Raw genomic sequence first — 27,442 nt, 5'->3', positions numbered from 1 at the left:
TTTGATCACACTTCCTCGTCGGTCTCGGTGGCGGGAACATACTGGGTTAGAAAGTACTTCTCTGAATGTGAGCCAGACGGAGAATTTTAAAGTTTCCTCATGGCAACAGGGAAAGATAACAGAAACATAACCAGTCGGGATGCTACCTAGTAGATAATCTATTGTCATTCCAAGTTATCTAAACCTTTTTTTTCTCAATTTTATCCTACTCTTATAGTCATTCATTGATGTATGCTGACTAAAATCCGTGCTCGACGGGGGCATCGCTACTACCTAGTAAAAGATTACTTCGACGCCTTACGGTTGATCAAGAGTGATCATGATCGGAAACCTAGGTCTAGGGGTGTGCAAGTAGGAGAAAGGGTTTGTTGCAACGATTAATTGGTAACTTTGACAGATTGACGCCCCGGGTCATTCAGAAACACTAAAAGGTATGATGACAACAGATGAAAAGTAATAATGACACATGATGAAGTACTGCTGAATCAGTCCTCCTCATCGATTTCATTCGCAGGTACATACTTGGTGAGGAAGTATTTCTCCGAATTACGGCTGAGCCAGATAGAGAATTTTGAAAGCTCCTCATGTGAACGGCCCGTACTCTTGTATTCCATGTTTGTTTGCGCCAAGAGCTCCGGGAGAAGGCCTTAATGATGTTAGTGGGTGTTCTTAACAGGGAGGAGAGGAACATACTCATCAGTCGGATAAGGTGCTCAGCACCGTAGACATGCAGGGGAGTCTTGTCCTTGTTGTTGAAGTATTTCTTCTTCAGGACTCGGTACTGGTGGCGCTCGTAGCGGTAAAGGAGGAGTTTATCAATGACGACCTCGAAGTACTCGGACAGGCCGGCGATAACTTCATCCATGACGCTGACGTCGACGTGGTGGCGTTTGGGAAGCTCCTCGGCGCGCCAATCCTGAAGGATTTGGTAGACAGACTTGGCGTGAGGCAGCTGAACAACGGAACCGTTCTTGGTGACGCGCTCCCAGTCATCGACAATCAGTGATTTTATATTGTCGGGCATCACAATTCGGATGGAGGGGCGAGCCTGGAATGTCTCTTCCTGGTTCAGTGTCAGATTGTGGCTCCATCGGGGCATGATCATTCCATTGCGTTGAACTGGCTCCCAGAGATTTTCAGAGGTCTGTCCCAAGGCATCTTGGGCGGCGGCATCCTGAGTCTGATCTGGAAAAAAAGAGTTTCCTCGGATGGCATTCAGCAGCACCTTCAGATTTTCCTCCGTGGCAGTCTCATACGCAGAGTCTGGCAGGACCCCGGCGTAACCCAGGGAGTATCGAATCGTAGCAAGTAGCATAGTGAAGCCAATAGGCAACGGGGCTCTCGAACGCACGACAATGAAAGGATTGAACATGTTGTCGCGTTTCAGAATGTGACAGGAGGGTAGTGAAGAGAACAGACAGGGGAGAGGGAGAAGGTGGATTGGGAAGAGTGAAGTAAAGCGTATAATAACAACAGCCACGACGACTAAGCGGAGGTAAGAAATGGCGACTCACTCTTTCAATATCATTTTCTCGGACACGCTTGTTGCCACCCCGACCAGAGACAGAGACACCACGCTCCTCGCTGTCTCGCACAGAACTGCGCTCCGACATGGCCCGCTTCTTTGTCGTGCTCCCAGGCTTCACGTTCTTCGCCCGAAGGGAAGCTTCAGCCTCACGGCGTATGTTGGCAGCAAGCTCACGGTTCTCATCGCTCCACTTGCGCAGCCGGTCTTCAAGGACCCAATCGTCCCAGCTGCAGACTACTTGTTAATAACGAGGTTCCCAAACGGAAAATACTCAAGCATACCGCCTATTCTTCCTTTGTGTGGTTCAGTATTGGACCCCAGGCAGAGATTGCAGGCAGCGCAAGGGACACAGACTCTCCAACACATGGACAGGGCGACATGCTGATAAAAAAAGAAAGACAGATATTCATGAGGGACTTACGTGTTCTTCCAGCCCTTATAGTGCACCAGGTACTCGAACGGGCTCTTCTTATCCGAGGCATCCTTGTGCCGCACATCGAGGATCTTGGCCTCGTATAAAATGTCGTGATGGAAGCAAAGGACCTTCTCGTCCTTGGCATAATTGGTTGGAGCCATTCTGGCAAGAAAATGACGAAAAGGGAGAAGGGTTGGAATATATGGAGAGCCCAGGGAATTGTGGGATCGTGAAGGGAAGAGGAAGTGGAAGGGAGGGGAAGTCTTCCAAAGGTCGCCGTCGCTTAGTCGTCGTCGTCGCCGCGCCGACTAAGCTGAACCGCAGTTGACACTTCTCGATCTGAGGTATACAAGCGGCTGAGCTTCAGTGTCCCTCGACTCGACCACAAGACAGAATGTCTGCAGGCTCACGCCGTTCCAGTTTCACGGATTATCCAATTTCTTGATAATGAGCGACGACAGCCTGTCCACAAGGAATGTGAAGCCCAGACTTTGATTATATGTCGAAGGATTTGCTCCCCTTATGCTAGTATCTTCAAATTTCTGGTTCAAACACTGGAATCCGGGATTACTGGATGGGTTGTATTGTTGCGGGTAAGAATCGCGAGGTGTGAAAAGCGGAACTCGCCCCTTGGAGAAAGACACTGGGTCCACGCGGGAGTGGAATTCACCGTCCACAACCTACACCTGCTACTACTAAAAGATTGCCACGTTCATGCCTGGAGATCCAGAGCACTGGGATTAAACCACAAATTGCGGTTTCAAGACATTTCGCAATCTACTGGCCCAACTACTTTACGTGACAAAACCTGAAACCAGACATCAACACGCGACTTTTGGCGACACAACAAATTGCCAGTCTTAATACCGTGATTACTACGTGTTCTATTGTCATCCAAAGATATCTGAACGCGTTGGGGGCACCAACCTTAGATCTCCACCATGGCACCCTCCGAAGAGTCCATCCTGAGTAACTTTCTGCTTACTCCAGCTCCGCTGCCAACAGTACTGTCCCTGCAGAAATTCACAGAGCTGTTTCCTAAGCGTCTGAGAAATCACCCGCATATCCGGGCTTTGTACCGAGAGTTGCAGCAGATTCGGGAGCATGACATGGATCAGGTAAATGAAAATATCGACACTGAGATCCGCCAAGGCGACCGCCAAAAAGCAGAGCTCCACAAGGCCAGTCTCACAACGGGTGTGGAAGCAACCAATGAAGATGAGCAACGGGAAGTGAACATGGATCTTCATTTGTTTGGGCAAACTGCCCCCAATCCCCAAGATTACCATTCAGTGGAGAGCCTTCTCGCTGAAATGGAGAATGCCTGCACCCATATTGAGCGAGAGATCGTTGATATTGATGGCGAAGCTGCTGGCTTGGTAGCTGAACTCAAAACGACGGTGGGAGATATGAGTGATCTTCGTTATGGGAAATTTGCCGGTCCTGGATCTGCCCGTGACGTGGCGGAGCAAAGCATCAAAGGCCTGCAGAATCTGGAGGATACTTGTTATCAGAAGAGCATGCCGGGAGCTTGATGAGATCAAAGTCCTGGATTGGATACAAACATCCAAGCTATTCATGCCTTATGCCCAAGGTAAACAGCCTGGGTTTCAATCAGGAGTTTAGAGCTAACTCTGGAATGGAGCTTTATCTCTGGGATATACACCCAAGCCACACACGGAGTGCTTACTGGGAGCCACCACACGAGAGATCGTCTGATCCTGACAAGGCGCCGGCTTTTTGGTTGGTCTGTATGCCGGCCATGTGGTCGAGCCTACAGTAGCAGGCGCTTTACAGAAGCAGCCCAACTTACCTGGCATGAGTTTCCATCTGCATTTGCTCGGATCAAATTAAAAAGAGTCCCACGGGCCGTCAAAGAAACCAATTACCATTCAGGTGGACTACAACGACCTCAAACGAACAAATGTATGCATGCAACATTATGCCAATGATACCTCAGCCTAGCTTTATCTATTAGCCTTTCTTCCAATCAATTTGCAGAACCTGCACACTTTTTTCCAGAACACGAATGTATAATTTTAATTAAACATTGATATACTAGGTTCTTGATTTCGTGCCTTTTTACTACTACAGAATCTGCTTCCGTCTACGGTATGATTGAGGCCTGTGGGGTCAAACGCGACCCGCGTCGCGTCAACCTCACCAAACCAACCACCACACCACAAACCATCGTCATAACCCACCATGCCTTCAATACGCCTTCATTCTAAACCCTCATCGCCCCCAAAAACAGAAACCACTTCCTTTCCAATCACCAATCCCCTTCCTCAACTTCTACAAACCCCGTCAGGCCTCGCGCTGCTCGAGCTCCAAGCCACAATCAATCTCCCCTCAACAGATCAAGATGAATACGACACTACACCGACACCTCAATCGCCAAATGGTGCATCCTACGAAACCCCGATCGGCAAACTCATGTTCCCGGATTACTCTGCTCTGAATCCCGATGATACCAAGTGGATGAAGCGCGCATACCTGTATGTGGGCCGGTACCAGCGCATGACTGGGGAAGTGAAGAAACTGCTCAAGCCGATTGCATTAGTACAGAAGCGAGCTTCTTCTTCCACAGAGATTGAAGATTTGGAGGTTGTGGAGATAATTCGGTATAAGATCTTCTTCAAGAATCGACCGGAACCTGTGAATAATATTTGATCGGTTCCGCTAGTTGGAATACTCGTCAGGGTATTTCTGGAGGGTTATCTGCTCACAAGATGCCATCCACATCGGTCTGTTGCCCGACGGCGTCCACTTTCACCACATGTGTGGCTTCGGCTTTCTGGGTGGTTTCAGAGGAAGCTTGGGCACAGCGATCATGGTGAAGCTTCCCTCTGAGCTTCCTGGTCCATTTCCATATCCATAGACCAATACTACTTGTATTCGTCTGTTATAACCTGGCAATGACCTGGGATTGGACCGCGGCAACAAGGTCAACTGTCTCTTCGTGGGGGAGGGGCTATGGAAAATTGATTCTCAGCTATGGGATTGAACCCAATGTCAGCGAGTGAGGTCCATTCAAAAACCGTGAAAGGTGAATGATAAAATGACGAAATGAATTAAACACTGCTATATATTATTATTTTGGTTATAGTAAGAGCTGCATCTCCTAAGATCGGCCTAATGCAAGCCACTTCTGAGCTATATTTCTTTTGCTTCGCCACGATTAGATCCATAGGACCTATTCACTTCAGGTAATCCAATTGAATATTCTTGGGCTTACTTGTCCATGAATTGTACAATGTAATGTCTCTATATCCGTGAATTAATCCTGCAGTAACCGGGCGGAATTAGTCCACCCACCATGCTGGAAGTATTCCGCACTCCCCAACTCTGAACGAAACACGATCACAACTACAATTACCAATTGGCTTAAGGAAAACAACAATGATCGAGTAATCTCATAGCAAATAACAGAATACATTGGAAAACTCTTATAGACAAGCACCTGGAAAGCTACATTCAATCTAGTATACAATCGCCGAACGATCCCGACCCGTCGGAACGTCACCAAGAAACCCCGCAGGTACCGAACATCTGAACCCGAACGCCGTATTACATTTCATGCTAATATAAAGTGCCCCTCGATGCCCCGCCTAGCTCACAGATTACCATTACTACCACTTCAACCTTTACTCTGCAACATATCTACCAGTCCCAGCTTCTACCGAACATTTGCATCCTCATCCGCAATTATGGCACCCATCGAGCGCATCACCCTCTTCAAGATCCCCAACGAGGCTGACCAGGACCGTCTGCTGGAGCAGTACAAGATTCTTTCTAAGACCGCTACTAAGGTATGTGTCTTATTGCTTCACCGTGTTACCTTTCTCAATTGTGCAGCTGAACCTCTTCGGTTCAATTGACTGCCGGTTCTCCTACATCCCACTGTCCATTTGGACACACGTTCCCTTGGCATTGATCTTGAGGATACCTTATATTCAAGAACTACAAACTGACATTGAACTTCCAATATAGGACGGAAAGCCTTACATCGTCTCCGCCGCCGTTGGCAAGTCCCTTCCCGATCCTCGCAACCGCGGCTTCAACATCTCCGTCAAGACTACTTTCGCCTCAATGGATGATATGAAGTACTACGACACCGAGTGCGAGGCTCACAAGGCACTCAAGGCTCTTGTGGGGCCGATCAAGGAGGATGTGATGACTACTTTCTACGAGAACGTTCTTTAAACAGCTGAGCTGTATGGTGGGGGGAAAGATATGATGGGATTGTACATAGATTCTCTATTCCGAACAGGACTAAAAAAACATGATTCATTCCGGATGTACACTGCATACATCTAGTATGCTTCCTGAGTCAAAGTTTGCAGTCCAAAGAGCCGAAGAAAAGTAATAAAACAAAAGGAAATAGGAAAACGAAAACACCTATGCCTTCTACTGGCATGCTAGAACAACGGCTGGAAGAGTACAGAGTCGTAAAAGATTGGGAGAATCGTGGGGTTGAACGGCTAATGAAGAGGACAGCAGATATCCGGCCCATGAGCGTGTTGCGAAGTAATCACAGATTGACTCGCCATCAACGCTGGAGAAATATACAGGGTGAATGGAAGGTGGGTGGGTGTAGGATATTAGTCGAGGGCCCGGCGGAGGTCACTCCATTTCTGGCGGAGGGTCTCGTGGTTCTCGGACATCTGTAAGTGGGTGTGGTTAGCTCTGGACAATGGTGTTCAATAATAAGACTTCGCGCACCTCGGCCCACTTCATCTTCGTGGAAACTAGCTCCTTCTCCATCTCGGCCATGGAGTCCTCCATTGCCCGGTTCTCGTTCTGCACTTCGATGTTCCGTTTCATGATGCGCTCCATTTCCATGCGAAGTTTCTCCTCTACCTCGCCTGGCTGCTTGTCGACCACGATCTTCAGCTCGCTGACTTGCAGCTTCAGGGCATCCGTCAAGTCGCGCAGTTCCTCGTTCTCCACCTTGGCGTGAACCAGTTCGGATGCAAGCTGCACATGCTCCTTGTCGGAGGCCTCAGCACGCTCCTCAAGCAAGCGCACTCGGGCAGCCTGCGTGGCCACCGTGTGCCGCAAGTGCTCCAGCTCGGCCTCGCGCTCCTTCTCAGTTCGAGTCTTCTCCTCCCACTCCACAGTGTAAGACTTGATCATATCCTGGGTGAGGGGGACGTCACAGGCATCCTGGACTAGGATATCGGCGCGGTAGATTTCCTTGTCGGCGGCTCCAGAGCTTCCGAAAAACCCAGACTCCAGGATAGACGATGCCGATGGCTGCTTGTCGATATATGCGTCGAACAGACGCTCCTTCAAGAAAGTAGTGAGCGTGCTCATATCTTTCATGCCCAGAAGTGTCTCGGCATTACGTCTCATGATGGCAATAGCAAACTTGAGGATAGTGCGCTCCAGTCCCTCCTCAAAGATCAGGTCATAGATACGAAGGACCAGCTGCAGCGGGAATCGATAGGCAAACAATGTCAAGAACCACTGGGTAGCATATAATTGCGGGGGTACGCCACGACGTCGAAGGTGACAGTAAAGGGCCGGCTCCAGGTCTTCCAAGAGTCGCTCAAACTGGTAGAGACTGCGGTGCAGACCGGGCATGTCCGCAATGAACATTTCGCGAAGTCCATATTTATTCATGAGCTTCACGAGAAGCTCGAAAGCCTCGACCTCATCCATGTTAAACAGCAGAGGCATGACAATGAAGTTCATACCTTGAGCATAGCCCACAGCCTCATCATACAGGGCATAGGCTTTGCACAAGCCATAGAGACTCTCCTGGCTCCCCTGCGAGACAAAGTATTTCGAATAACTAGTGCGCGAACCCAGATCCCGGCGAATACACTTTTCTAGCTTCTGCAGCGCAATCGCCTCATCCTTGGCCCTCTTGGCACGAGCAGTTTCGCTAGCCAGCTGTTCCTTAGCCAACTTCTCAGTATCAATCTCCTGGGAGGGGCTGATACTGGTGGACTGTGTGGCGGATCCCGAGTGGTCAGACCGAATTGACGAGCGTGAGGATGTGTTCGATTCCTCGATAATCCCATTTATCTGGCCATTCGATGGCCGACGCTCCTTGTCTGTTCCACGCGCCACCAAGTCCCGGTAGATATCCTCCAAGTCACCAGCGTGGCAATCCGCCAAAATCTGCCAGATAACACCTCGAATAGTTTGTGGAATACCCCTCTTGATAGCGGAATTCAACTCTTCCGAGTTCACCAGCGCCTGAGGCCCATTGTTCACAAGTGATTGCCAAAGTTCCCAGTCCACAGGTGCCGACGCATCGTCTGCTGACTTCGCGAACCCGGAAACCGTACCAGGGGCAAGGCTGGAATTGATTGTTGATGGGCTTTCAGTTCCGGGAGAAGTTGCTGCAGAGGCAGTTGTAGGCGGGTACAAAATGCCAGTCTCGTTCTCTTCCGGGATGATTGGGGGGCTCATTCCAGGATGGCTGATGCTAGGGGGGCCCGATCGTGCACCGGCTTCCTCGTGCTCAGCCCAGGTAGTATCCTCCCGCATACGCAGTTGCTTAAATTGGTCCTTCAAGCTATTGCGTCGTGGCCTCTTCGAATTGACACTTGACGCATCTCCATCCGCCACTAGGTCCAAGTTGCTGGCGAGGGTTGATACCGAAGTGGAAGTGTTACGCCTAGATCCAGCTTGGGGCGGAGACTTGACCTCTTTGGCTCCGACCGAGCTCCGAGAGAACCATGCGAAGGGGCCACTGGATTTGCGAGGTAAAGGTGGGGGAGGGGGTGGGAGAGGATTCTTGTTGACGGGAGGAGGCGCCCATGGCACGGACGGTAGGCTTCCAGAGAGACCCTTCAGACCAGAGCTGGGCGGGGAGACATCGTCTTTGGGGGGCACGGGAGGTAGTGCCGACTTAATTTCGGGGATTGAAACATTGAAAGGCTCCTCATCTTTGCTGGTCGTGAGAGCAACCTCGTCAAGGGACGAGGCCGACGATAAACGGTGAGACGTGAGTAGGGGTGACTTTGGGGTGACGTTCCGACCAGGCGCCTCCTCTTCGGCTGTCCCATCCAAGCCAGTAATTTCTTCCATATCTTCGACCTCGATCTCCTGGTCTGGCTTGTCGTCTTTTTCCACATCGACGGTTTCAAGCTTCACATCGTCTCCAAGCTCCTGCTCCTGCAGCTCCTCGGCCTGCTCATCCGCGGTAGCCTCTCCTTCTTCTTGCTGTTTCCCCTTTTTCTTGTTTTTCTTCTTGTTTTTCTTTTTGGGTGTAGTCTGTTCACTTCCGTAGTCCTCCTCCTTCTGCTCGACCTGCGATTCAGAAGGAAAGAGTGGCTTCTCTGTAATTTCTGGTGACGCACCCACCCCCACGGGCGGGCTATCAGTCAACGACCGGGCTGACGAGGACTTCGGAATGGTCACATGGAGGTTGTCGATAGATTCGGGGGCATCGTCGAACGACTCCTGGGAGCAAATCAGCACATGGACACCGTGTATAGAATCTGAAACGAGGGGACATCACACAACTTACCCCTTCGTAGTCATGGCTGTTCCGGGGCGACATCTCGAGCTCGACTCACGAGAACATACAATCAAAATATAAGCGCAAGACCCAGGAAGCAGGAAGCCTCAGGGGTCATTAGGAGAAAAATGGGAGGAAAGAAGAATGAGCCAGCGTGGAAGGAATTTGGGGATGTCAGTTTCGTAGTGATGGTAATTCGAGGGACCAGGCACGGGCGGTGATTGGTCGAAGCGGGTCCAGAATACAGTATGGGGCGACCTGTCGATCGGAACGTTGGAATGGAGAGATTGTACCTGGTGCTTGCAGATATGCAGAATGCAGGATTCTTGACGGATTGACCGACTTTTCCGCTTACTATATCGGTATTCTGCTGTTCCACTCAGCTATGTTCGACCAGTTGTGGAGCATAGATCTGGAGTACGTGGACAGTGTCACGCGCTCAAAACAACACCAATCAACAAGAAAGCTTGTTTACAGATATCTGTCGTTTGTACTAGACTTGTACTTTCAAAGCCTTTATACGTTTAGCTAGGACTTCTAAGGCTCCATCAGTGACTCAGACAGTCCTTCCTATGTGCAACTCAGCTAGGTGAAAAAATCAATTTTTATACTTTCCTTCTGTATTTGAGAGCCTTTGTTCTGCGTGTGCGACGTGTCAAAGATTAGGCTGAAGGGAGAGCAGATGCGCCATGTATTGTGAAGCTATTCAGAAACTGACGTATCATTCTTCGCTTCGCCTAACGTATCCCAAGTACCAAATTACCGAATTCCAAGATTGCTTCATGTATATCAACAAGGTGATTCTTAACCTCATCTACAGCAAATACAATATGCTTTGGGATACAGGCTTGGTCCGTTTGCCTTCTTCTAAGTGGCATTGTTGAGGTTCAGATAGAAATATTCCATCGTAAATTCTTCTCAAGGTTATTTACAGGGTTTGCTCAAAATCCAGCCATCGGCGTTGTCGTAGTGGATCCAGCTGCTTCAATTCTGAGAGCCAGCTCAAAATTCGGTCTCGGTCCTCTGACGATAAGCTGCCTGCCACCTTGGATACCAGCACTGTACACTCAATCAGGGCCTGGTAGATATACTTGCAATCTTCAGCCCCATCAATAATCTCTTGGATGTTTTCAATCTCCTGGCGGAGGTAAGCAAGTCGTTCAGTCGAGGTCAGGTTTGGAGCCATGGTCCGGTCTGCAGTGTCCGGGTCAAATACAGACAGCAAGTTCTGGTGATAGAACCACACCGACTGGTCATAAGGATCAATCAAGGCTTGGTGGATGAGAGATAACTCTGTAGTAGTGTCAGGAACGAACGAAACATTTAGAGGGCAGCTCTGTGGTACTGACCTTCGTCCAGCATCGTCTTTCGTTCGTCATCAGTCGCGCGTTGTTCGTCCAACAATCGCTGGATCAGCTTGGTGCGGTAATGCCAAGCGGAAAAGTTTGAGAGATTGGCACCAATCATCTTCTTTGCATACTCGAACTCTTTTTGGGTCATACCCATTGCCTCCTCCGGGGTTCCGAGCCGTTTCAAGGTCTCCACGACCAAGCGACGGTATCCCCATCCATGAAAATTGCGACTGTCCAAAGTCAACATCTTTCCGACCAGAAAAAATTCCTCTTGCCAGAGTTGCCGAGCTTCGGGCAATGCGAGGAGCCGCCGAGCCTCGTCGAGAAGCCAAAGTCGATAGTTCCAAATCCAGTAGCATTTGGGAAAGCTGCGCAGAAGTGGGATGAGAAACATTAAGTCGTTCTTGATAAGCTGGAGAGCTGGCTGGGTCGTGGTCTCATCAGTGCTATCTCCAGCTTCTGAGAACTGATGCCTCATGACCTGCCGCCGGTGGTTCCAGATAGTGTAGTACTCTGGATTCCGGTTCAAAAGCTCGGAGATCTTCTTCAATGTGTCGGCGGTGTAATCTTGCGCGGCCATCTGGTCCGGATTAGAATGATACAACCTCATCTGAATGCTCTTCAACAGTGGCCCACCTTTTCCGAGACCTCTTGTTCTAGAGATTTGTAGTCATCTATCTTCTGCAGCTCCTGTTGTCGTTCTTCGGGAGTCTTCTCCACGGGCTTAAATCGCCGAACGCCATGCTGCCAAGACCGTCAGCCTCGAACCCTGAAGACGAATTTTCTAACTCACGCTTGCCATGTTGATGGAATAATAATTATTGATTTTTCTAAAATGGAGAAATGGGGAAGCGCGGAGAAGTGCCACTGCGGCTGTTGTCCGCGGTGATCACGTGGATCTCCTGCCTTGGAAGGTGGAATGGTAACTGGCACACTCAACTTTCTTCGTCAACATGCTACGTTGACAACCATGTTGCCCTGGATGAGGATTTGTGCTACACGCTCATTTCAATGGTAGCTGTTTACTTGCTACGTTAATCCCAGACAATGATAGATTCGCAATGTCACTCCTTCGAGGATGCCTCTTCCGCAGGCAGCTATAACATGCCAATCATATCCAGGTCTCATTCCGAGTCCTCTCAGGACACCGGCTCAGTCAGACGACCTCAACTTACAAATATCAATTTTCCATTTCTTAAATCACCCACCGGCTCTCAGGACTCATTGCTCATATCAAACACAAGGCCCATTCAAGCCACCCCAGGCTTTCAGGAAAACTTATCGGCAAATGCGGTATCCCCGGAGCGAGGCCCAGAGCGAGGCCGTAGTAGGTACAGGAGGCCATTGAATAGAGTAGCAGCACGAGCTGCATATCCTAGTCCGATATCTCCTGATCGGTTCATCCCCAAACGCGACTTCTACGAATCTCCATCTACGCCATATCGGGTGAACAAGCATCCCCAGCAATTGTCACCTCGAGAGCGCCTTTTAAGATGTCGTCTTCCCGGGGAGGATCCTTTTTTGCCGACCTCGCAAACTCGACGGTCACCAGCCCAAAGTCCAAGGCTAACCCGGTCTCGGCAAAGCCCACTTCACCGGCCTCGTTTAGTCTCCAACTTAACATTTATGAGTCCCAATCGCCCAAATGACTTCCTCAGACAAGTCAGCTTTGGGGGGATCTGGGGGTAGGTGGAACATCAGCGATGCTTGGTACCTCCGTCCCAGCAACCAATGGTGCACCAAGTCTCTTGGGCAGACGCACCACTGCTCCGAATTTTGTGGCGAAATTTCTGCCCAAAAGCACCAAGGCTGAAGAACAGAACAAACATGAATCAAGAATCGCACTTGCATTGGATATTGACCCCACTACCAGACTTGTTGGTACTTGTAGAACACACGTGGAAAGACCTCCCGGTCCTACATCGCCGGACTATGAGCGATTCGCGCCGTTTGTGTGGAATGACAGTACCTGGAAGAAGGGCAATAGGGAGCATTGTAAGTTCTTGTGTGTTTATAGCCACTCCCCTATCTTTCCAAGGGCCCGAGTCTGGGTTCGCTCCTGAGCAGCCGTTTTTTTTCTTTTCCTTTTCTTGAGTAAAAGGACCTCGGATCTATTGACATTTGAAGACTGATTGTAGGGCTATACCATGGTGCTTGCAGTTATTCTTGCGGCATCTACTGACTAGGCTTCAAATAGGGCCAATGGTTCCACCTCAAAGAGAGGCTGTTCCTCCCAAGCCTTTTCGAATCCTGGATGCTCCATATATGCGAGACGACTTCTACTGTTCCACATTGGCGTATTCTTTCACATCAGGTGTCTTGGCTGTGGGCCTGGCACAGTGTGTTTACCTCTGGTCTGAAGGTTACATTGTGGACCGCCCGCCATTTGGTGATCATCACCCGTCAAACTATGTGACATCACTGTCTTTCTCATCGGAGAATGGCGGGCGAAGTATTCTTGCAGTTGGTCGCCAATCAGGTCAGCTATCTCTTTGGAGCGTCTCAGAGGACAAGGTTCGCTTTGAAATCAGCCACCCGAAGGCCATATCGTGCGTTTCTTTCAAGCCACGGACTTCACGAAGACTATCCGAGGGGTTGCAAAACATGGAAGTAGATGCAGAATTTCTTGTTGTTGGTGACGAGATAGGCAACATTTGGTTATACTCAGTCGAATGGCCTGAGATCCACAGTCAATGGAGTTGGACTGGTTGTATGACGCTCCTGGCCAAAATTTCCGCCCATGGCCAGCAGGTATGCGGCTTGGCTTGGTCTCCTGATGATCAATTTTTTGCTTCTGGGGGCAATGACAACGTATGCATGCTGTTCGACTTACATGAGATTCTCCCACCCCCAAAAGTCGACAATTCAGCCTTTTCCACTGCATCTTCAGGTCCGCCAGGGAATTCAAGCATCCACGGGCTTCCACCTCTGACTTCTGTCACGAACCCAAGGCGTATGGCCAGCAAGCGACGAATTGTCAGCCATCTTCTACCATCAAGGGGCCAGTCTTCATTGAGATCGACCACAGCAGCTCCACTTTTGTGTTCATTAGGATGTCTCATTTCCGGTGGCACGAAAACCGTGCTAGTTCCACCCAACCGTCAGAAACACTGCCTCGTTCATGGCGCAGCAGTCAAGGCAATAGCATTCGCACCGTGGCAACCATCACTGCTTGCAACGGGAGGAGGTACCAATGATCGCGCTATTCACTTCTTCCACACCAGGACTGGGGTCTGTCTAGCAACGATAAATGTGTTTGCGCAAGTCACCAGTCTGATCTGGAGCCAAACCAGACGCGAAATTGCAGCGACATTTGGCTATTCGTCACCCGAGCATCCATTCCGGATTGCCGTCTTTGCCTGGCCCAGCTGTGCACAGGTCGCCGTTATTCCCTGGGGACCCCATGGAGCAAGCTGGGATGGCGATGATCAAGACGTGAACTACGATTGTGGACGAGCATTGTATGCTGTCAGCTATCCGGGCAGACCGCCTCGCCCTCTGCGTGCCCTTCTGGAAGACTCCGATCTTCTCTACGCAACTTCGCCCCCACCTCCCAGCATCGCCCAGCCTCTCGCGCAGTCGAATGAGGCACGCGAAAGCAGGCGAGGGCCACGCGCGATCCGCCCGAAAGAGAAAGAAGGTGGAATGTGGTGTATGCGAACAATGGAAGAAGGATGCATCATTGTGGCCTCAAGCGACCAGACCGTCAAATTTCATGAGGTATGGACTGGCCGACGCAAGAGTATCAGCTCCGCTTATGGAATACTGGGAGGAAGTGATATCCTCGAGGGTATGGAAGGCATCGAGAAGTCCGGCAGTGAGGTCATTCGCTAGGGCAGCTTGTCTGCTATTCTTATCATTATATTATTATGATCGTGAAGCAGTCACAATGTCAAGCTTTTGAGGGTTACTTTTTTTTTATCGTGCTGTTGCGTCACACCACAGTTTTTGGTGGCTCTTTGTACATCCGATTAATCCATTAGCGCGAATAGAATGTCGATCTTTGTTGATCACTCCTCACTAATTTTCAGCTACCCAGGCAATGTAGCCAACAGATCGGAGATCCACAAAAATTAGGAAACTCTTCATTACCTCAATCTCAAATTTCACTTTCTCTAGATCCATCTCTTGTACACCAACCACCTCTTGCTCAGAAAGCAGCAATATGCGTCTCGCAACCATCCTCCCCATCCTCACCTCCACGCTTGCCACTGCAAGCACATTAAATGTCACGGTCCTGGGCGCAAAAAACAATGCCTCGACACTCGAATGCTGGGCACTAGAGCCAGGCTTCACGACCTCTTCTGAGGCTGGTACATCTGGCTCTAAGAGTCTGAACCTAGGCCCCCTTGGTGGAAAGAATGCGGGTAATTCCACGTATACAATAATCCCCGCGAAATTCGACGGTGGGAGACATAATGCGCCATTAAAGCAGTAAGTATATCATTGTGTCGATTTTCAATTCATAGTTGTTGTTATTACTCATGTTTGTGGTTTGTGGTGTTTAGGGCGTTGGGGAAGAGTATACCCACCCAACAAAGCAAAACACCACTTCACTCATACAATTGAGCATGTCAACTTCAGTTTCCTAGGTACTTCCGAGCTAACTATGTCCCTTTAAAGATGGGTTATTTTCATGTCCGGTCTAGCAAATATCACCCTTCCCAACTCCACAAGCAGCGCCTTGGTCCAAGGTGGAAAGAACGGCGCGATCCTGGCGCTGGATACTGCTGATGTCAGTAGCCTTGGACATTTTACTAAGTATCCTTCCAATGAGTTGACTATTGTGTTGGAGATTCCGTTGGGCGAGGTGGGGATTCCTAGACATACTGTTTTGCATTCGGGGGCTTGTGGAGGGGCTGAACTTTTGGATTAATTTTGTGTATAGCATCATAGATACTTGTTTATGCTCCAAATTAGGTTGAGTGTGCTAGAATTGCTTGTTCCTACTGCCCCTGAGTGACCAATACATAGAAATGAAATCTTGCAATCCATGGATAATAACAATAAAATGCAGATAATGCATCCAATATAAAATTCTTTTAAGCCGGAAACAATAATGAACAAATAGAAACCAGAAAGCCATCTTATCTTTCCACCCAGATTCATACAGAACTACATCACATCCATCGTCTATCAACAGCCCATAATGCTAGATGTTAATTTATTTCTTCCCAAGTTTGACCTTCTTGCCGGCCTTGCTCTTCTTAGGCGCAGGTTGCTCCATATCAGACCCCTCATCCTCACTATCAGCGATGAAGTCTGCGATTGAGCCCTCGCTCACCTCGTCAGAATCCTCATCCTCATTCTCTTCCAAAGACTCCTCGGCATCGGAAGAGCCAGCTGACTCTTCGGCCTCAATGTCCAAAATATCCTCAGCCTCGTCCTCGTCGTCCTCCTCACTGTCGTCATCCTCCTCATCCTCATCCTCATCCAGGATGCCGTTAATCATAGACTCGTCCTCGTCGAAGGCCTGCTCGCGAATAGACTTTGTCCGCGGCTTGGTTTGGCCTTCGGCTTCGCTGTCTGAATCGTCCTCATGTCCCTCAACGTAGATAACGTTATCCTCATCTTCGCTGTCCATGCCGTCGCCACCGCTGTGGATGTCGCGGCGCAGATCAAGCTGTGCCTCGAGCATGTCGAGTTTGCCCTTAAGCAAAAGAAGGGATGAGAGGCTGGAAGAGCGCTGGTCCATGACCTTGTACAGGGTGGAGATGCGCTTCAGGAGGTCGGGGTGGCCGGCTAGGGCACCACCGTGAGCGACACAGACCCATTGGACCCATGCGAGAAGGTGACCGTAGCGACCGGGGCGGGATGAGAGGCGCTCGGCGAGCTTCTGAAGCAAAGTAGCAGCAAGGGAAGACTCCAGACGCTGGATTGTGGTGCGAATAATAGTGATATCGGAGGTGTGGAAGCAAGACTCAAGCATGGCGTTGTCGTTTGTCTTAAGGGACTGTGTAAGCACGGTGGCTAAGGAGACACCGGTGGGGATCTGTTGAACGGCAGCGGTAGGCTTGCCGGGGACAAGAGTTCCCAAGTTAAGGTCATCGTCAAGCTCGGCTTCGACGTCGACCTCGTGGCCTCCGTTGGCGCGCAGGAGCTCACCGAAAGAAGGCTCAACGCCTGCCTCCTCTTCCTCCTCATCTTCTGACTCTGCGTTATCCATCTCAACATCGTCATCGGCAGGGGCCTGCTTAGAGGACTTGGTCTTCTTCTCTGTGGGCTTGACGGTGTCTTCAACGTCAGAGTCCTCATCACCGGAGATGGAAGCAGCGTCTTCGATATCGTTCATGTCGACGTCGTCGTCGACGATCATGCCGGACTGTACGTTGGCGTTGGTCTCGTCCACCCGGGTCTCACCGGCATTCTTCACCCCATTTGTTGACACGGATGCGATTGTGGAGCTGGTCTTTGTCTTTGTAACTGCCTTGACTCCGGTGAATGCGAGCTCGTCAGTAGTCTCATCGATGAGCTTGACACGCTCGAATACAGGAATCACACCACCCTCGGCGTAAGCGACGATAATCTCGTGGCCGTGGAACAAGGTTGATACCACGGGGACACACGCATTTGAAGACTCGGATCGCACGATCTTGAGAGAGGCATTCGCCTTTTGCGTCATTTGTTTGCGGTTGGCCTTAGCAGTGCCAGATTGCGTGGTTTGCGCAAACGGCTTTGTGAACAGCTCAATTGTGCCATCCTCGGTAATAGCAGCAAGAATTTGCTTCTCAGGGGTGCCATCATGCAGAGACACCGAGGACACATCCTGCTCGGCGACAAGGTTTCGGACCAACTTCTGAGTTGAGGCGTCGAAAACATTAATGAAGCGGTCGCCGTCAGATGCGAGGAATGCGCCAGAGCCGGCCGACTCGGTGGACGAGGAAATAACGCTGTGAATCGGGTTGCGCATGGCGGGGAACTTGACAGGCTCCTCGTCGAAGTTCTCCACATCTATTAAGAAGGGAGTCTGGGAGGCACAAATGACAGGCACGTTGGAAGGAACGGGACGGGAGAGAGCAGAAAAGACAGACGATGCAGGCAGATGAATGGTTCTGTAAGGTAAAAAAAAAAAAGCCAATGTTAGCTTAAGCATGTCTCCACGGCTGGCAGTCTAGATTCAGACATTAACATACCGTACGCTCTTTCCAGTGCGCAAATCCCACTGTACAAGCTTGTTATCACCACCAATACTCCACGCCTCCTCAGCTGGCCGCCCAGCGGTAAATTTGAAGTCCTTGATACCCTTCTCGTGCGCGCCAGTCAAGGTTCCGACAACCTTATCCTCAGAAGGAGAAAACATGCGGATTTCGGAGTTGCTGGTTCCAAACGCAACGACAACATCACCCTGGTCGAGTCCATCAACGCCGTTCACATCAGATCCGCGCTTGCGCTTCTTCTTCGACTGGTCGCGGCTCTTGCCCTGGCCACCGTAGTATCCCCAGTCCAGCGACGTGATTGTCTCCTTCGGTCCCAGCGCATGCTCACATTGTAGTCGACCTGTGTTGGTGTCGTGGATGCGGAGATGCTGCGCATCGAGGCCTTGGATAACCGAGGCGAACAGGGCCAATTGGTACTCGGACGGCGAAAATGCAGCTCGTAGAATCGACGACTTGGCGGATTGGGAGAGACCAGTAGCTGGCGATGCGGCTGAGCCGACCTTGGTGGTCTGGCGAGATGTCTTCTTGCCCATTTTGTTGGAGGTTTTTTTTTCTTGGCCTTCGTTCGGCGATCTGGTTTTCCTATTTTCTGGAGGTTGATCGGCTCTGAGATATGAAATTCCCTAGAAGACAAGGAGATACCCGAGAAAACTTTTTTCACAAACCCTGGGGAACGAGGGCTGGGGGCTCTGGTACTCTGGTGTTCTCGTAGTCGATGCGGGAAGGAAAAAAATGTTCTGTAGACTCCCGGTAAAGGCGCTAGTCCTTATGGGGTTTAGTGTGGGTGAGGTCGTTATCTAATCAGCACGGGAGGTCTTTTTAAGTTGTGGTCGAGGTTCCAACTTTGAAGGTGACTGATTGGAGAGCACAATCGGCATTATGATATGCAGGTAAGTGGTTTATTGATCTGGTATGTAACTCCATCCAGAAGCGTGATTTGGTCAATTGATGTTTACTTTGGGGAGTAAGTAATTTGTCCTAGTTCTCGAGTCTTAAAGCACGCAGGAATCCATATATATCTAGTTGCAGGGGTCCATGAGAATTTTTCTTCAAAATTGTAAAACACATACTCGAAAGACGAGATCCTACTCCGTACAACTACTCAGACGGTCCAATACTCTATCGATCTAACCTGCTATCATTAGCCATGTATGAAACCAATTTGGCAACCTACATGGCTGTGTTTGAGATTTACCAGTATACAGGCATGGACTGACAAACGCAGTAAAATACGGGTTCCTTAAAGCTAATTACATCTGGAAGAACCCTGGAAAAGCATGAAAAAGCACTTGAGTGTAAAAGTTCATTTATTCAAATATTTGCTGAATAAGCTCTGTTTGTTGACAGCCCTGGTGATCAAGTGCCCCAAGGTTGCAGTTAGTACTCGCATGTCCTTGAAGTGAGTCATAAATATATCTCATTCCATTTTATCTGCCGATCTCCTTATACATTTCTACTGTTTACTTCTATACTTTGTCACCTGTATGGGCCACATGTGACCGACTCTGCCTAATCTGTAAGGGCCCAGGCGCAGCCTCGCCGATTGGCTGCACAGTCAGCCGCAGACCACTTTTTATTTAATTGATCTCAAAGTTCCTTTAGTGAATGGACCAAGGGGGTTTATGACAGCTAGGGGGTTTCCACTCTTCGAGTCAAAAATATACACAGTACATGTACATAAAGAACAACAGACAAAAGAACCTCGGAAGACACGGAGTATATATCCTGTATGATTTACGGTGTATGCTCCTGGTATTTAGTACTCAGCCACGCCAAGACAGGTCACGTGAATGACGTCTGGAAGTCACCTCGTCACTGCGCTAAACTGCTTTCAGGCATAACCCTAGGGTTGGCAACACCAGGCATGAAACCCTCTCTGGTATGAACAGGAGTATCCCTCGCATGGAAAAAGAATCATAATAGAACATCAGTCGCAGGGCAACCCTCTTAAACTGATGACAATAGGTTCACACTAGTATGAGTTTCTTTCTATTCTTATCTTTTTCAGGTCGTACCCATTCACGGAGTCGATGATGAAATGAAAAATTTTCAGTACCATACTCAAAATCACCCAATCAGCATAAAGCATCCAGGGGCCGCATCAAGCCAGCGCCAATGGAAAAGGGGTGGACCCAGTTGAATCCGGCCTAGCGTGGCTGGTGGAACTCACAGGAGGAGAGAGCAAGGCGGCCGTCTGTACTTAAGGATTCTGGCATCCCCATCCGCTCGATGTTCTGCTTCCGTCCTGGACTAACTCTGCTGTTGACCGCCCGTATCCTTGGTTACCTGGTCTCTCTAAACATTAAAAAAACGCGCTCCATATTCGCGTCGACGCGTGACCCTTTTTATTAAGGCTCCCCATCCCCACCACTTTTCTTCAATTTCCTCTTTCTTTTTGGGAATTAATCTTTTGCTTGATTATTATTTGATTTTCCTTTCTGTGATCCACTTTCCTCTTTCTCAATTCTTTACTCACGCAATCGTGGTTCATCGGGTTTCCACTTACTTCGGTGTTCCTACACCGCCCACGTGATTACCTCACCACTTTCTTGGCGGTATAAATTCCTCACCTCCGATCGCATTCTCCACTTCTCTTATCCCCCGACTCTCTCCTTATCACTCTGCGCTTTTCCCGTCGCGTGTTTACGCCCCCCGTCTCCGCGCCATCTCTCACAACCTGCGTGTGATTGTGCGCGGAAGTGTGTATCCAGTCTTTTCGAGAAATTCGCGAACGCGTCAATCCCCAAGAACCCTGTGTCTGTGACATCACCATAGAGCTTGTATCTCGCTCTTCTGGCACTAGTCTTCATGGCGACCCCGCCACCCGAGGCTCCTCCTGTTCTTAAGGAGGAGAAGCCCCAGCTTCCTCCATCTCCTACCGGAGTGACTGCGCCTGATGTTGCGCCTACCAGGTGAGTGCTGGCTATGCATGTCCTTGGTTGCCTACCGGGCAATGTGGGCTGACCTGATCGCGGTATCTCTAGTGCGACCACAGATGTCAAGATGGCCGGTACGGATACCCCGACTGCAAACAACACCCCCGTAGTCAATGGTAATGGTCACCCCCCGGCTGCATCTACAACAAACGGCACGGGAAGTGCTGCATCTCCCCCCAAATCTCCTGCGCCTGCTTCCGACGCCCCAGCTGCTCCTGCGTCTGCTCAACAGACTCCTACTGAGCCCACTATGGCCGACCAGAAGCCATCCGAGGCAGTGACCCCAGCCGTGAACTCCGAGGATAAGGCGACTCCCAAGGAACCTGCCCCTACCCCCGCTGGCGGACCCCTAGCAGCTTCATTCGACGGAGCCAATGATATTGAAATGCAGATTGATGGCCCGTCAGATGCACCTGCACCACAACCTTTGAAGACCGAATTACCCCATCATCCTACCACTGAGAGCGCGACACCGTCCCTGCCACCTATCCAAACCGATTATGAGATGAAGGATACATCCAGTGCGCCCATGTCCCCATTCAAAGCCTCTCGTGAACGCTCGGAAGATCCTGTAGAGGAACCTGCGGCCAAGCGTACCAAGGTGGCTGGCGAGAATGGAACACCTGCCGCCAAGCTCCCGGAAGGTCCCAAGCCTACTACTGAGACTTCTCGCTCTTCCCAGTCTGGCGTCACTAAGTTGCAACATAAGTTCCTCACAAAGTGCATCTCAAGCTTGAAGCGTATGCATGACTCGCGTTTCTACCGTGAACCCGTGGATCCAATCAAGCTGAATATTCCGAACTATCACCATGTTATCACCAAACCCATGGATCTGGGTACCATCGAGAGGAAGCTTAAGGCCAACGTGTACTCTTCCCCGAAGGCATTTGAGGATGACTTTGCTTTGATGGTCGATAACTCTTTGCGCTTCAATGGCCCCGACCACCTGGTCACTCAAGAGGGCCAGAAGCTCAAAATCACTTTGGATAAGCAGATGGTCAACCTTCCCAGACCCGATGAGGTGGAGGAAAAGAAGCCTAAGAAGAGCTCGGAGAAGACTTCAGCTGCGCGACGAGAGCCACGTACCTCCCTTCCCAGCCAGCCCGCCAAGGCAGCCTCACCCCAGAGCGCCACCACCACTTTCGCGCTGGGTCCCGAAGGCTTACCCACTATTCGTCGCGACTCGTTCAACCCTGATGGTCGACCCAAGCGGTCCATCCACCCTCCTAAGCGGGACCTGCCGTATTCTACCAAGCCCAAGAAGAAGAAGTACCAGTGGGAGTTGCGGTTCTGCCAGGAAGTTCTCGATGAGCTCCACAAGCCCAAGTATCAACTCATTGCGATTGCTTTCTACTACCCCGTGGACCCTGTTGCTCTCAACATTCCAACATACCATAACGTGATCAAGAAGCCGATGGACTTGATGACCATCCAGTCTAAGCTCAAGACTGGCCAATACGAAAACGCCAAGGAGTTCGAACAAGATATCCGCTTGATGTTCAAAAATTGTTGGCGGTTCAACCTCAAGGGCGATCCGACCTACGTGGCCGGTGAGAGCCTGTCGGAGGTTTTCGATAAGAAGTGGAAAGAATTGCCGGCGTACCTCGAGAAGCACGAGCCTCACCATGAGCAAGAAGCCGATTCCGAGGAGGAGGAAAGCGACGAAGACGTGGAGGAGAGCGACAACGAGGATAATGAGAAACTCAGCCTACTGCAGAAGCAGATCGCAGAGATGTCCCGTCAGGTGGAGATGATCACCCAGAAAAAGAAAAAGACTCCCCCTGCCAAGAAGCTTGGGAAGTCTAAGTCGGGCAAGAAGGAGATCAAGAAGAGCAGCAGTACTATCGGCAAGAAGGACAAGAAGATCAGCAGCAAGGGCTACAAGGATAAGACGCGCTTTGTGACCTATCACGAAAAGCAGATCATCTCCAACGGCATCAGTAGCCTTCCTGACAAGAAGATGCACGAGGCGCTCGGGATTATCCAGAGTAACGTCCCTGCTCTTAAGGTAAGTCACAAACTATTTCTTCCCTCTTAGATCACCCCGACACCCAGTCGCTAACATGTATTCATTCAGGGTACCCAAGAAGCCGAGATCGAGCTCGACATTGATGAGCTGCCAAACAACGTCCTTTTATTGCTTCTTGATTTCGTGAAGAAGAACGTACCCCACATCATGGATGACGAGGACATTGCCCCAGTTGCCGGTTACGCGGCCCCCAAGCCGAAGAAGAACAAGCCCATGAGCAGCAATGAGCAAGAGGCTCGGATCAATACCCTTCAGAGCAATCTCTCCCGGTTCGATGGAGGTGCTCCTGTTCCCTCGGTTGAGAACAACGAGTCCAGCGAAGATGAGTCGGACGAGGATTCGGAGGAGAGCGAGGAGGAGTAAAAACTCCGTGCACCCATCGTTGCTGTCTCTTAGGTGCAAGGGATATCTTGCTTTGACTTGCGTTCCGAGCGTTAATCTGTTTTTTTTTTCTTCCCCCTTCTGATTCCTGCCAAAATCTTTCTGGCCCGAAGCAATTTTCAGGGGTTTGCAGTTGCTACAATTTTTTCCATGCAGCTCCCTCGTTCCTCTGGTGTCCCCATTCCAGTGAGAAAACCCCATTGTACATACTTTTTCTTTTTCCTTTTTTCTATTTTTTCTTTATCTTTTCGAATATCCCTGGATCCGGCACCCACAGCCTCGACTCCGCTGGGCTTCAATCTTGAAACCTTCTTTGCCCCGGATCTATGGGATTGGGTTTGCTTGAACCGTTCTTCCTTTCACCTACCAATACCCGAGTGTACATTCTATCGAATCCCTTTGCACGATAGGGAGGATATTTGCTTCTCGACATGAGGATGGGAAAAAGCTGATCAAGCCGAAGCTAGTGAGAGCTTCTCTGTACGATAACGAAAGAAACGTGGAATGCCAAAATCGTTAATCAAAAATATCATTTTTAATGCATGAATTTTCATTGTAGAGCGATTGGGTCAAACTTACTGCAATGCATATTTAGTCAGATGCCATCGCAGTTGATAGTAGTACGTACTTTGTTGCGTTGTTGATATTCCATTTGGCGGTGAATCTTTCCTTTCTCCCATTCCACCATGATCCCCCCTTGCGACCCCTCCATTCTGGAACATAACCCCAAGTTCAAAAGACTATATGAGAATCTCATCAACAATTTTTTGAATCCAGATGGCTCAACTCGTGCTAGCACAGACCCCGCTCGAGAGGCTGTTGTGGAGGTTAGTTACGACTCGTGGAAACATGCACTTAACACCGCATAAGAGCCGAGACCTAATCATTCCTCTCAACAGGACCTGAAGCAATGTCAAATAAAACGTGCCAAGAAGAGAATCAAAGAGCGCACGCTCAGGCAGCTAGCGTTCGCGTCCGACAGCGATCTTCGTGATGAGGTGCGTAACCCCCGCCACTTGCCCATTGTGTTCACGTACGCATTCTACTTCTGATGGTATAACTAAACCCATACTTCGCTGGTACTAGTGCCATGATAACCTTGCCATAATATCCATATACCTCGATACCCCTCGCGCCGCAATTGAGCCCGATACTCCCGCCCAAGAGCCCCAAGATGTGAAGCAGGGACAGGGAAAAGACGACGCGCTCTCCCTCCTCTCCCACGACTTCGAGACCTTCTACTCACATATACCATCCTTTATCCTCCAATTCTCTCACATTCTGTCAAGCGCAATCAGCGATCTTCGCACAATAGCGGCAATTACCACCGATGATTCTGTAGTCGTTGAACCCGAGCTAGAACCCAAACCATCACGGACACGGACCATTCCCGCCCTATCCCGCTCCTCTTCGAACCACTATTCCCGAGCGCGCGCCCGAGATCGCCGTGTCAGAACCTCAATGGCTCCTGTTCCACCTCTGTCCACAGTCCTCCGGGAACGGGTCCGTGCACTCCGCAGCATCCAGCTCTCCGATCTGCCCTCAGCGCGGCGTCAGATGGCCGCGACGGCTGCAGAGGTTCTGTCCGTACAGGCACAAGTGATGGAGCGGACAGTCATTCTTCTAGAGCGGGTAAAGCATGGAGCCCTGGCGCGGGCGACGAAGGCTCGAGCAGAGCATCTGGCCGTTGTGGCGCAGGGGGTGGAAGGCAAATTAGAGTGAGTATAATATCCCCTGTGCTCTTCCAAGCACTTTTTTACGTGCAATAACGTGCTGCAATCGACATAATAAGATAATTGCTAATCTTTATACAAACAGGGTTACCAAGCTTGAAATAGCTGCTACACTATACACACCCGAGACATCATTTGCACTTGGTCGTTACCAGCAGCATCTTCGTGAGACGAGGGCACGGCTTGATGAGCGGAGAGAGATAGCTATCGAGGAATTGAGCCGTTATGGGAATGTTGAGGGAGCGGCTTCCGAGTCTGGTAGTATTGATCGGAGTAGCACCTTCACGGAAACTGCGCGAAGATATGGGGTGCTTGCTAAGGAGGTTGAGGGGGTGAAAATGGAGATTGCTAGGTTGGGAGAGTAGATGCTTCATGCAGTAGACCGGATCTTCTGATACCCTCAGCTAGTGTTTCTGATCCATGTATTATGAATTTGCAGATCGGTCATCTAATGCACAGATAATAATTAAAGTTTCTATCATTCCAGGCACAGTATAGACCTGCTAACAACCAATCAAAACCCTCATAGATTGATATGCCTCCATCACATGACCACCCCGCCAAAATTTTGTCCGCCACCGAGACCAATAATTAATTCCTCCAACATACCCAAACCAAAATCCAACCCTCAAATCCTTGAAAATGGCCGACGACTCACTCTCCATCTACGATGAGATCGAAATCGAAGATATGACCTTCGACCCCGCGATGCAGATCTACCACTATCCCTGTCCATGCGGCGACCGCTTCGAGATCGCCATCGACGATCTTCGCGACGGAGAGGATATCGGTGTGTGCCCGAGTTGCAGTTTGATGATCCGGGTTATCTTTGACCTGGTATGTATACGATCTTTACGCATATGCGACTCGTGAATTGTTCCCATTTGATCAGTTGTGCTAACAACGCTTATTTAGGCTGATCTACCTAAGCCGGATAACCAGCAGACTGATGGAGTTGCTGTGCAGGCGTGAGAACCTCTTGAATGAAAAGAGAAATTATATCTGCGCTATATTTTGCGCAAGGCGAAGCCGAAGCGTACTTGCTATTCCACCGGCAGGAGTTGGCCGCACTCGAGTTCTTACAGCAGTATGCCTGCTGGGTTGAGGCTCGACTTGTTATGCCATCGTGTGCCCGCGTCGTGCAAATCATAAAACGAGCCCGGCGAATCTTTGGAGGGCGCTGGGACAGAACATAATCTACCCCCGCCGCGCACTAGCGCTGACTTTTGGTTGTCGGGTACTCGAGCCATTTCCGAAGATGGTCCCATCTGCCGGCAAAGAACATGCCAATCAGCTCCCGCTTCGAGGGACCCCATGGGGATTCTCGCTCTACATCGAAACATCCTTAATGCCAGCTTGCTGATCAGATCATGCAATACATTAAATTGATGTCAATAGCCAATACCATGAACTAGAGCAGAGCATGATCTAATTCAAATCCCCATTTCAACCCATCTAATGCATGATCGAAAGTTCTGAATTCATTTAACACTTATAACACATAGAACTACAATATGTCCCAAGACCCCGATACTATAATATGACCTTCAGTGAGGTAAAACGCCACAGATCTAATCTTCAAGCAGCACACCATAAATATCCTTCGGCAAAGACAGCGACATCTCCCCGTTCAACAGCTCTGTCAGGTTACTACCATCACGCAGGTAGATCCACTGTCCATGCGCAAACTCGCGAGTATCCTGCTTCTCATGCATGCGGTCACCCTCAAGGACCCAGTCATACCGTTTAGGGCCGGAGATGGGTGAGCTGAGCCAAATCTGTCGGTTGGGGGGTTGTTTGTTGAGGACATAAGTTCCTATAGCAGGGATGGTGATGTTGAGGACGCCAGCCTGCAAGCAAATCATCAGTACCAGTACAAGTAGAACAAAAGAAAAAACTCTGGTCCAGCTAGGGGACTACAAGAACCATCGATGCAAGGCAAAAAATAACTGGAAAAGGACTCACACTATACTCGGCTTCAACATCCGACCCCTCCTCCTGCGACTTCTCCAACTCCGCAATCAACACATTGAAATAATGTTCCGAGTAATCATGATACTCCTCCGGGGTCAAAGGTGAAGGCTCATTAACGTGCAGTCCGGCACCAGCCACAGACGCAGACTGAGGGTTCGGAGCACGAGGGTTCTCGGAGTCGGGCTGGATACCCTTAGCTCTGGGAGCAGAGATGTGGAAAGGACGGGAGCTGCGGGCTAGAGCGAGAGCGGGTAGGGATTGCGGGGTTTTGAGGGGGGTTGGTGCGACTAGTTAGTCGGAGTAGACGGGGTGCGCTGCGGGAGAGCATATTGGGTGGCTTTGTGAGGGTTTATGCGGTGGTTTGTAGTTGATCAAGTTGGAGCTGTTTGCGGGTGGAGAGCAATACATCATCGGCTTTCCTTGGGGTTACCGCCTTCCACTTTAGGTTTGTTGGTGA

The 27,442-nt window shown here is 50.0% G+C and overlaps 14 protein-coding genes across 14 annotated transcripts; 8 read left to right on the top strand and 6 right to left on the bottom strand.

Moving 5' to 3' along the window:
* Positions 1 to 485: 485 nt before the first annotated feature.
* On the bottom strand, positions 486 to 2,104 carry N7503_001799 (Chromatin modification-related protein eaf3; the record flags this gene model as incomplete). Its single annotated transcript, XM_057061346.1, has 4 exons — positions 486 to 646; positions 694 to 1,063; positions 1,515 to 1,755; positions 1,950 to 2,104. The coding sequence occupies 4 exons, from the start codon at positions 2,102 to 2,104 to the stop codon at positions 486 to 488; spliced, it is 927 nt and encodes a 308-aa protein (XP_056925308.1).
* Positions 2,105 to 2,884: 780 nt separating this feature from the next.
* N7503_001798 (Cnl2/NKP2 family protein) lies at positions 2,885 to 3,478 on the top strand (the record flags this gene model as incomplete). The annotated part of the gene is made up of 1 exon (XM_057061345.1): positions 2,885 to 3,478. One exon carries the CDS (start codon positions 2,885 to 2,887, stop codon positions 3,476 to 3,478), a length of 594 nt encoding a protein of 197 aa, XP_056925307.1.
* Positions 3,479 to 4,148: 670 nt separating this feature from the next.
* Positions 4,149 to 4,616, top strand: N7503_001797 (Ctf8 family protein; the record flags this gene model as incomplete). The annotated part of the gene is made up of 1 exon (XM_057061344.1): positions 4,149 to 4,616. The coding sequence occupies one exon, from the start codon at positions 4,149 to 4,151 to the stop codon at positions 4,614 to 4,616; it is 468 nt and encodes a 155-aa protein (XP_056925306.1).
* Positions 4,617 to 5,605: 989 nt separating this feature from the next.
* On the top strand, positions 5,606 to 6,334 carry N7503_001796 (Dabb family protein). The gene is made up of 2 exons (XM_057061343.1): positions 5,606 to 5,755; positions 5,937 to 6,334. Exons 1-2 carry the CDS (start codon positions 5,654 to 5,656, stop codon positions 6,147 to 6,149), a joined length of 315 nt encoding a protein of 104 aa, XP_056925305.1. The 5' UTR covers positions 5,606 to 5,653; the 3' UTR covers positions 6,150 to 6,334.
* N7503_001795 (putative GTPase activating protein (Gyp5)) lies at positions 6,335 to 9,583 on the bottom strand. The gene is made up of 3 exons (XM_057061342.1): positions 9,433 to 9,583; positions 6,669 to 9,365; positions 6,335 to 6,610 (listed from the first exon to the last, which is right to left on the bottom strand). Exons 1-3 carry the CDS (start codon positions 9,463 to 9,465, stop codon positions 6,548 to 6,550), a joined length of 2,793 nt encoding a protein of 930 aa, XP_056925304.1. The 5' UTR covers positions 9,466 to 9,583; the 3' UTR covers positions 6,335 to 6,547.
* A 768-nt stretch (positions 9,584 to 10,351) lies between these two features.
* N7503_001794 (Rab geranylgeranyltransferase BET4) lies at positions 10,352 to 11,577 on the bottom strand (the record flags this gene model as incomplete). Its single annotated transcript, XM_057061341.1, has 4 exons — positions 10,352 to 10,716; positions 10,773 to 11,355; positions 11,412 to 11,519; positions 11,569 to 11,577. 4 exons carry the CDS (start codon positions 11,575 to 11,577, stop codon positions 10,352 to 10,354), a joined length of 1,065 nt encoding a protein of 354 aa, XP_056925303.1.
* A 630-nt stretch (positions 11,578 to 12,207) lies between these two features.
* N7503_001793 (uncharacterized protein) lies at positions 12,208 to 12,399 on the bottom strand (the record flags this gene model as incomplete). The annotated part of the gene is made up of 1 exon (XM_057061340.1): positions 12,208 to 12,399. One exon carries the CDS (start codon positions 12,397 to 12,399, stop codon positions 12,208 to 12,210), a length of 192 nt encoding a protein of 63 aa, XP_056925302.1.
* A 79-nt stretch (positions 12,400 to 12,478) lies between these two features.
* Positions 12,479 to 14,609, top strand: N7503_001792 (WD40 repeat domain-containing protein; the record flags this gene model as incomplete). The annotated part of the gene is made up of 2 exons (XM_057061339.1): positions 12,479 to 12,770; positions 12,973 to 14,609. The coding sequence occupies 2 exons, from the start codon at positions 12,479 to 12,481 to the stop codon at positions 14,607 to 14,609; spliced, it is 1,929 nt and encodes a 642-aa protein (XP_056925301.1).
* Positions 14,610 to 14,940: 331 nt separating this feature from the next.
* On the top strand, positions 14,941 to 15,651 carry N7503_001791 (uncharacterized protein; the record flags this gene model as incomplete). Its single annotated transcript, XM_057061338.1, has 2 exons — positions 14,941 to 15,209; positions 15,399 to 15,651. 2 exons carry the CDS (start codon positions 14,941 to 14,943, stop codon positions 15,649 to 15,651), a joined length of 522 nt encoding a protein of 173 aa, XP_056925300.1.
* Positions 15,652 to 15,939: 288 nt separating this feature from the next.
* Positions 15,940 to 18,633, bottom strand: N7503_001790 (WD40 repeat and Utp12 domain-containing protein; the record flags this gene model as incomplete). Its single annotated transcript, XM_057061337.1, has 2 exons — positions 17,909 to 18,633; positions 15,940 to 17,827 (listed from the first exon to the last, which is right to left on the bottom strand). The coding sequence occupies exons 1-2, from the start codon at positions 18,463 to 18,465 to the stop codon at positions 15,940 to 15,942; spliced, it is 2,445 nt and encodes an 814-aa protein (XP_056925299.1). The 5' UTR covers positions 18,466 to 18,633.
* A 1,747-nt stretch (positions 18,634 to 20,380) lies between these two features.
* N7503_001789 (putative transcription regulator BDF1) lies at positions 20,381 to 23,350 on the top strand. Its single transcript, XM_057061336.1, has 3 exons — positions 20,381 to 20,844; positions 20,917 to 22,876; positions 22,946 to 23,350. The coding sequence occupies exons 1-3, from the start codon at positions 20,741 to 20,743 to the stop codon at positions 23,258 to 23,260; spliced, it is 2,379 nt and encodes a 792-aa protein (XP_056925298.1). The 5' UTR covers positions 20,381 to 20,740; the 3' UTR covers positions 23,261 to 23,350.
* A 614-nt stretch (positions 23,351 to 23,964) lies between these two features.
* On the top strand, positions 23,965 to 25,376 carry N7503_001788 (uncharacterized protein; the record flags this gene model as incomplete). The annotated part of the gene is made up of 4 exons (XM_057061335.1): positions 23,965 to 24,105; positions 24,178 to 24,276; positions 24,365 to 24,996; positions 25,097 to 25,376. 4 exons carry the CDS (start codon positions 23,965 to 23,967, stop codon positions 25,374 to 25,376), a joined length of 1,152 nt encoding a protein of 383 aa, XP_056925297.1.
* Positions 25,377 to 25,653: 277 nt separating this feature from the next.
* On the top strand, positions 25,654 to 25,983 carry dph3 (CSL family zinc fnger-containing protein; the record flags this gene model as incomplete). The annotated part of the gene is made up of 2 exons (XM_057061334.1): positions 25,654 to 25,848; positions 25,927 to 25,983. The coding sequence occupies 2 exons, from the start codon at positions 25,654 to 25,656 to the stop codon at positions 25,981 to 25,983; spliced, it is 252 nt and encodes an 83-aa protein (XP_056925296.1).
* Positions 25,984 to 26,582: 599 nt separating this feature from the next.
* N7503_001786 (frataxin family protein) lies at positions 26,583 to 27,270 on the bottom strand (the record flags this gene model as incomplete). Its single annotated transcript, XM_057061333.1, has 2 exons — positions 26,583 to 26,861; positions 26,977 to 27,270. Coding segments are annotated over 2 exons (573 nt in total), but the record flags the coding sequence as incomplete, so codon positions are not given.
* Positions 27,271 to 27,442: the final 172 nt, after the last annotated feature.

The sequence above is a fragment of the Penicillium pulvis genome (assembly GCF_028828015.1).
Source record: "Penicillium pulvis strain IBT 33274 chromosome Unknown contig_12_segment0_segment0, whole genome shotgun sequence".
Taxonomy (NCBI): domain Eukaryota; kingdom Fungi; phylum Ascomycota; class Eurotiomycetes; order Eurotiales; family Aspergillaceae; genus Penicillium; species Penicillium pulvis.
This window is presented reverse-complemented; position numbering and strand designations above follow the sequence as displayed.

What these genes read in the sequence shown, in the direction of transcription:
- N7503_001796 (XM_057061343.1), top strand. Translation starts at nt 5,654, where the DNA reads ATGGCACCCATCGAGCGCATCACCCTCTTCAAGATCCCCAACGAGGCT. An exon ending in TTTCTAAGACCGCTACTAAG is followed by an intron (nt 5,756 to 5,936) that starts GTATGTGTCTTA and finishes CTTCCAATATAG; the next exon opens with GACGGAAAGCCTTACATCGT.
- N7503_001795 (XM_057061342.1), bottom strand. Translation starts at nt 9,465, where the DNA reads ATGTCGCCCCGGAACAGCCATGACTACGAAGGG. An exon ending in ACAGCCATGACTACGAAGGG is followed by an intron (nt 9,366 to 9,432) that starts GTAAGTTGTGTG and finishes ATTTGCTCCCAG; the next exon opens with GAGTCGTTCGACGATGCCCC. An exon ending in CGAAGATGAAGTGGGCCGAG is followed by an intron (nt 6,611 to 6,668) that starts GTGCGCGAAGTC and finishes ACCCACTTACAG; the next exon opens with ATGTCCGAGAACCACGAGAC.
- N7503_001789 (XM_057061336.1), top strand. Translation starts at nt 20,741, where the DNA reads ATGGCGACCCCGCCACCCGAGGCTCCTCCTGTTCTTAAGGAGGAGAAG. An exon ending in CCTGATGTTGCGCCTACCAG is followed by an intron (nt 20,845 to 20,916) that starts GTGAGTGCTGGC and finishes CGGTATCTCTAG; the next exon opens with TGCGACCACAGATGTCAAGA. An exon ending in GTAACGTCCCTGCTCTTAAG is followed by an intron (nt 22,877 to 22,945) that starts GTAAGTCACAAA and finishes GTATTCATTCAG; the next exon opens with GGTACCCAAGAAGCCGAGAT.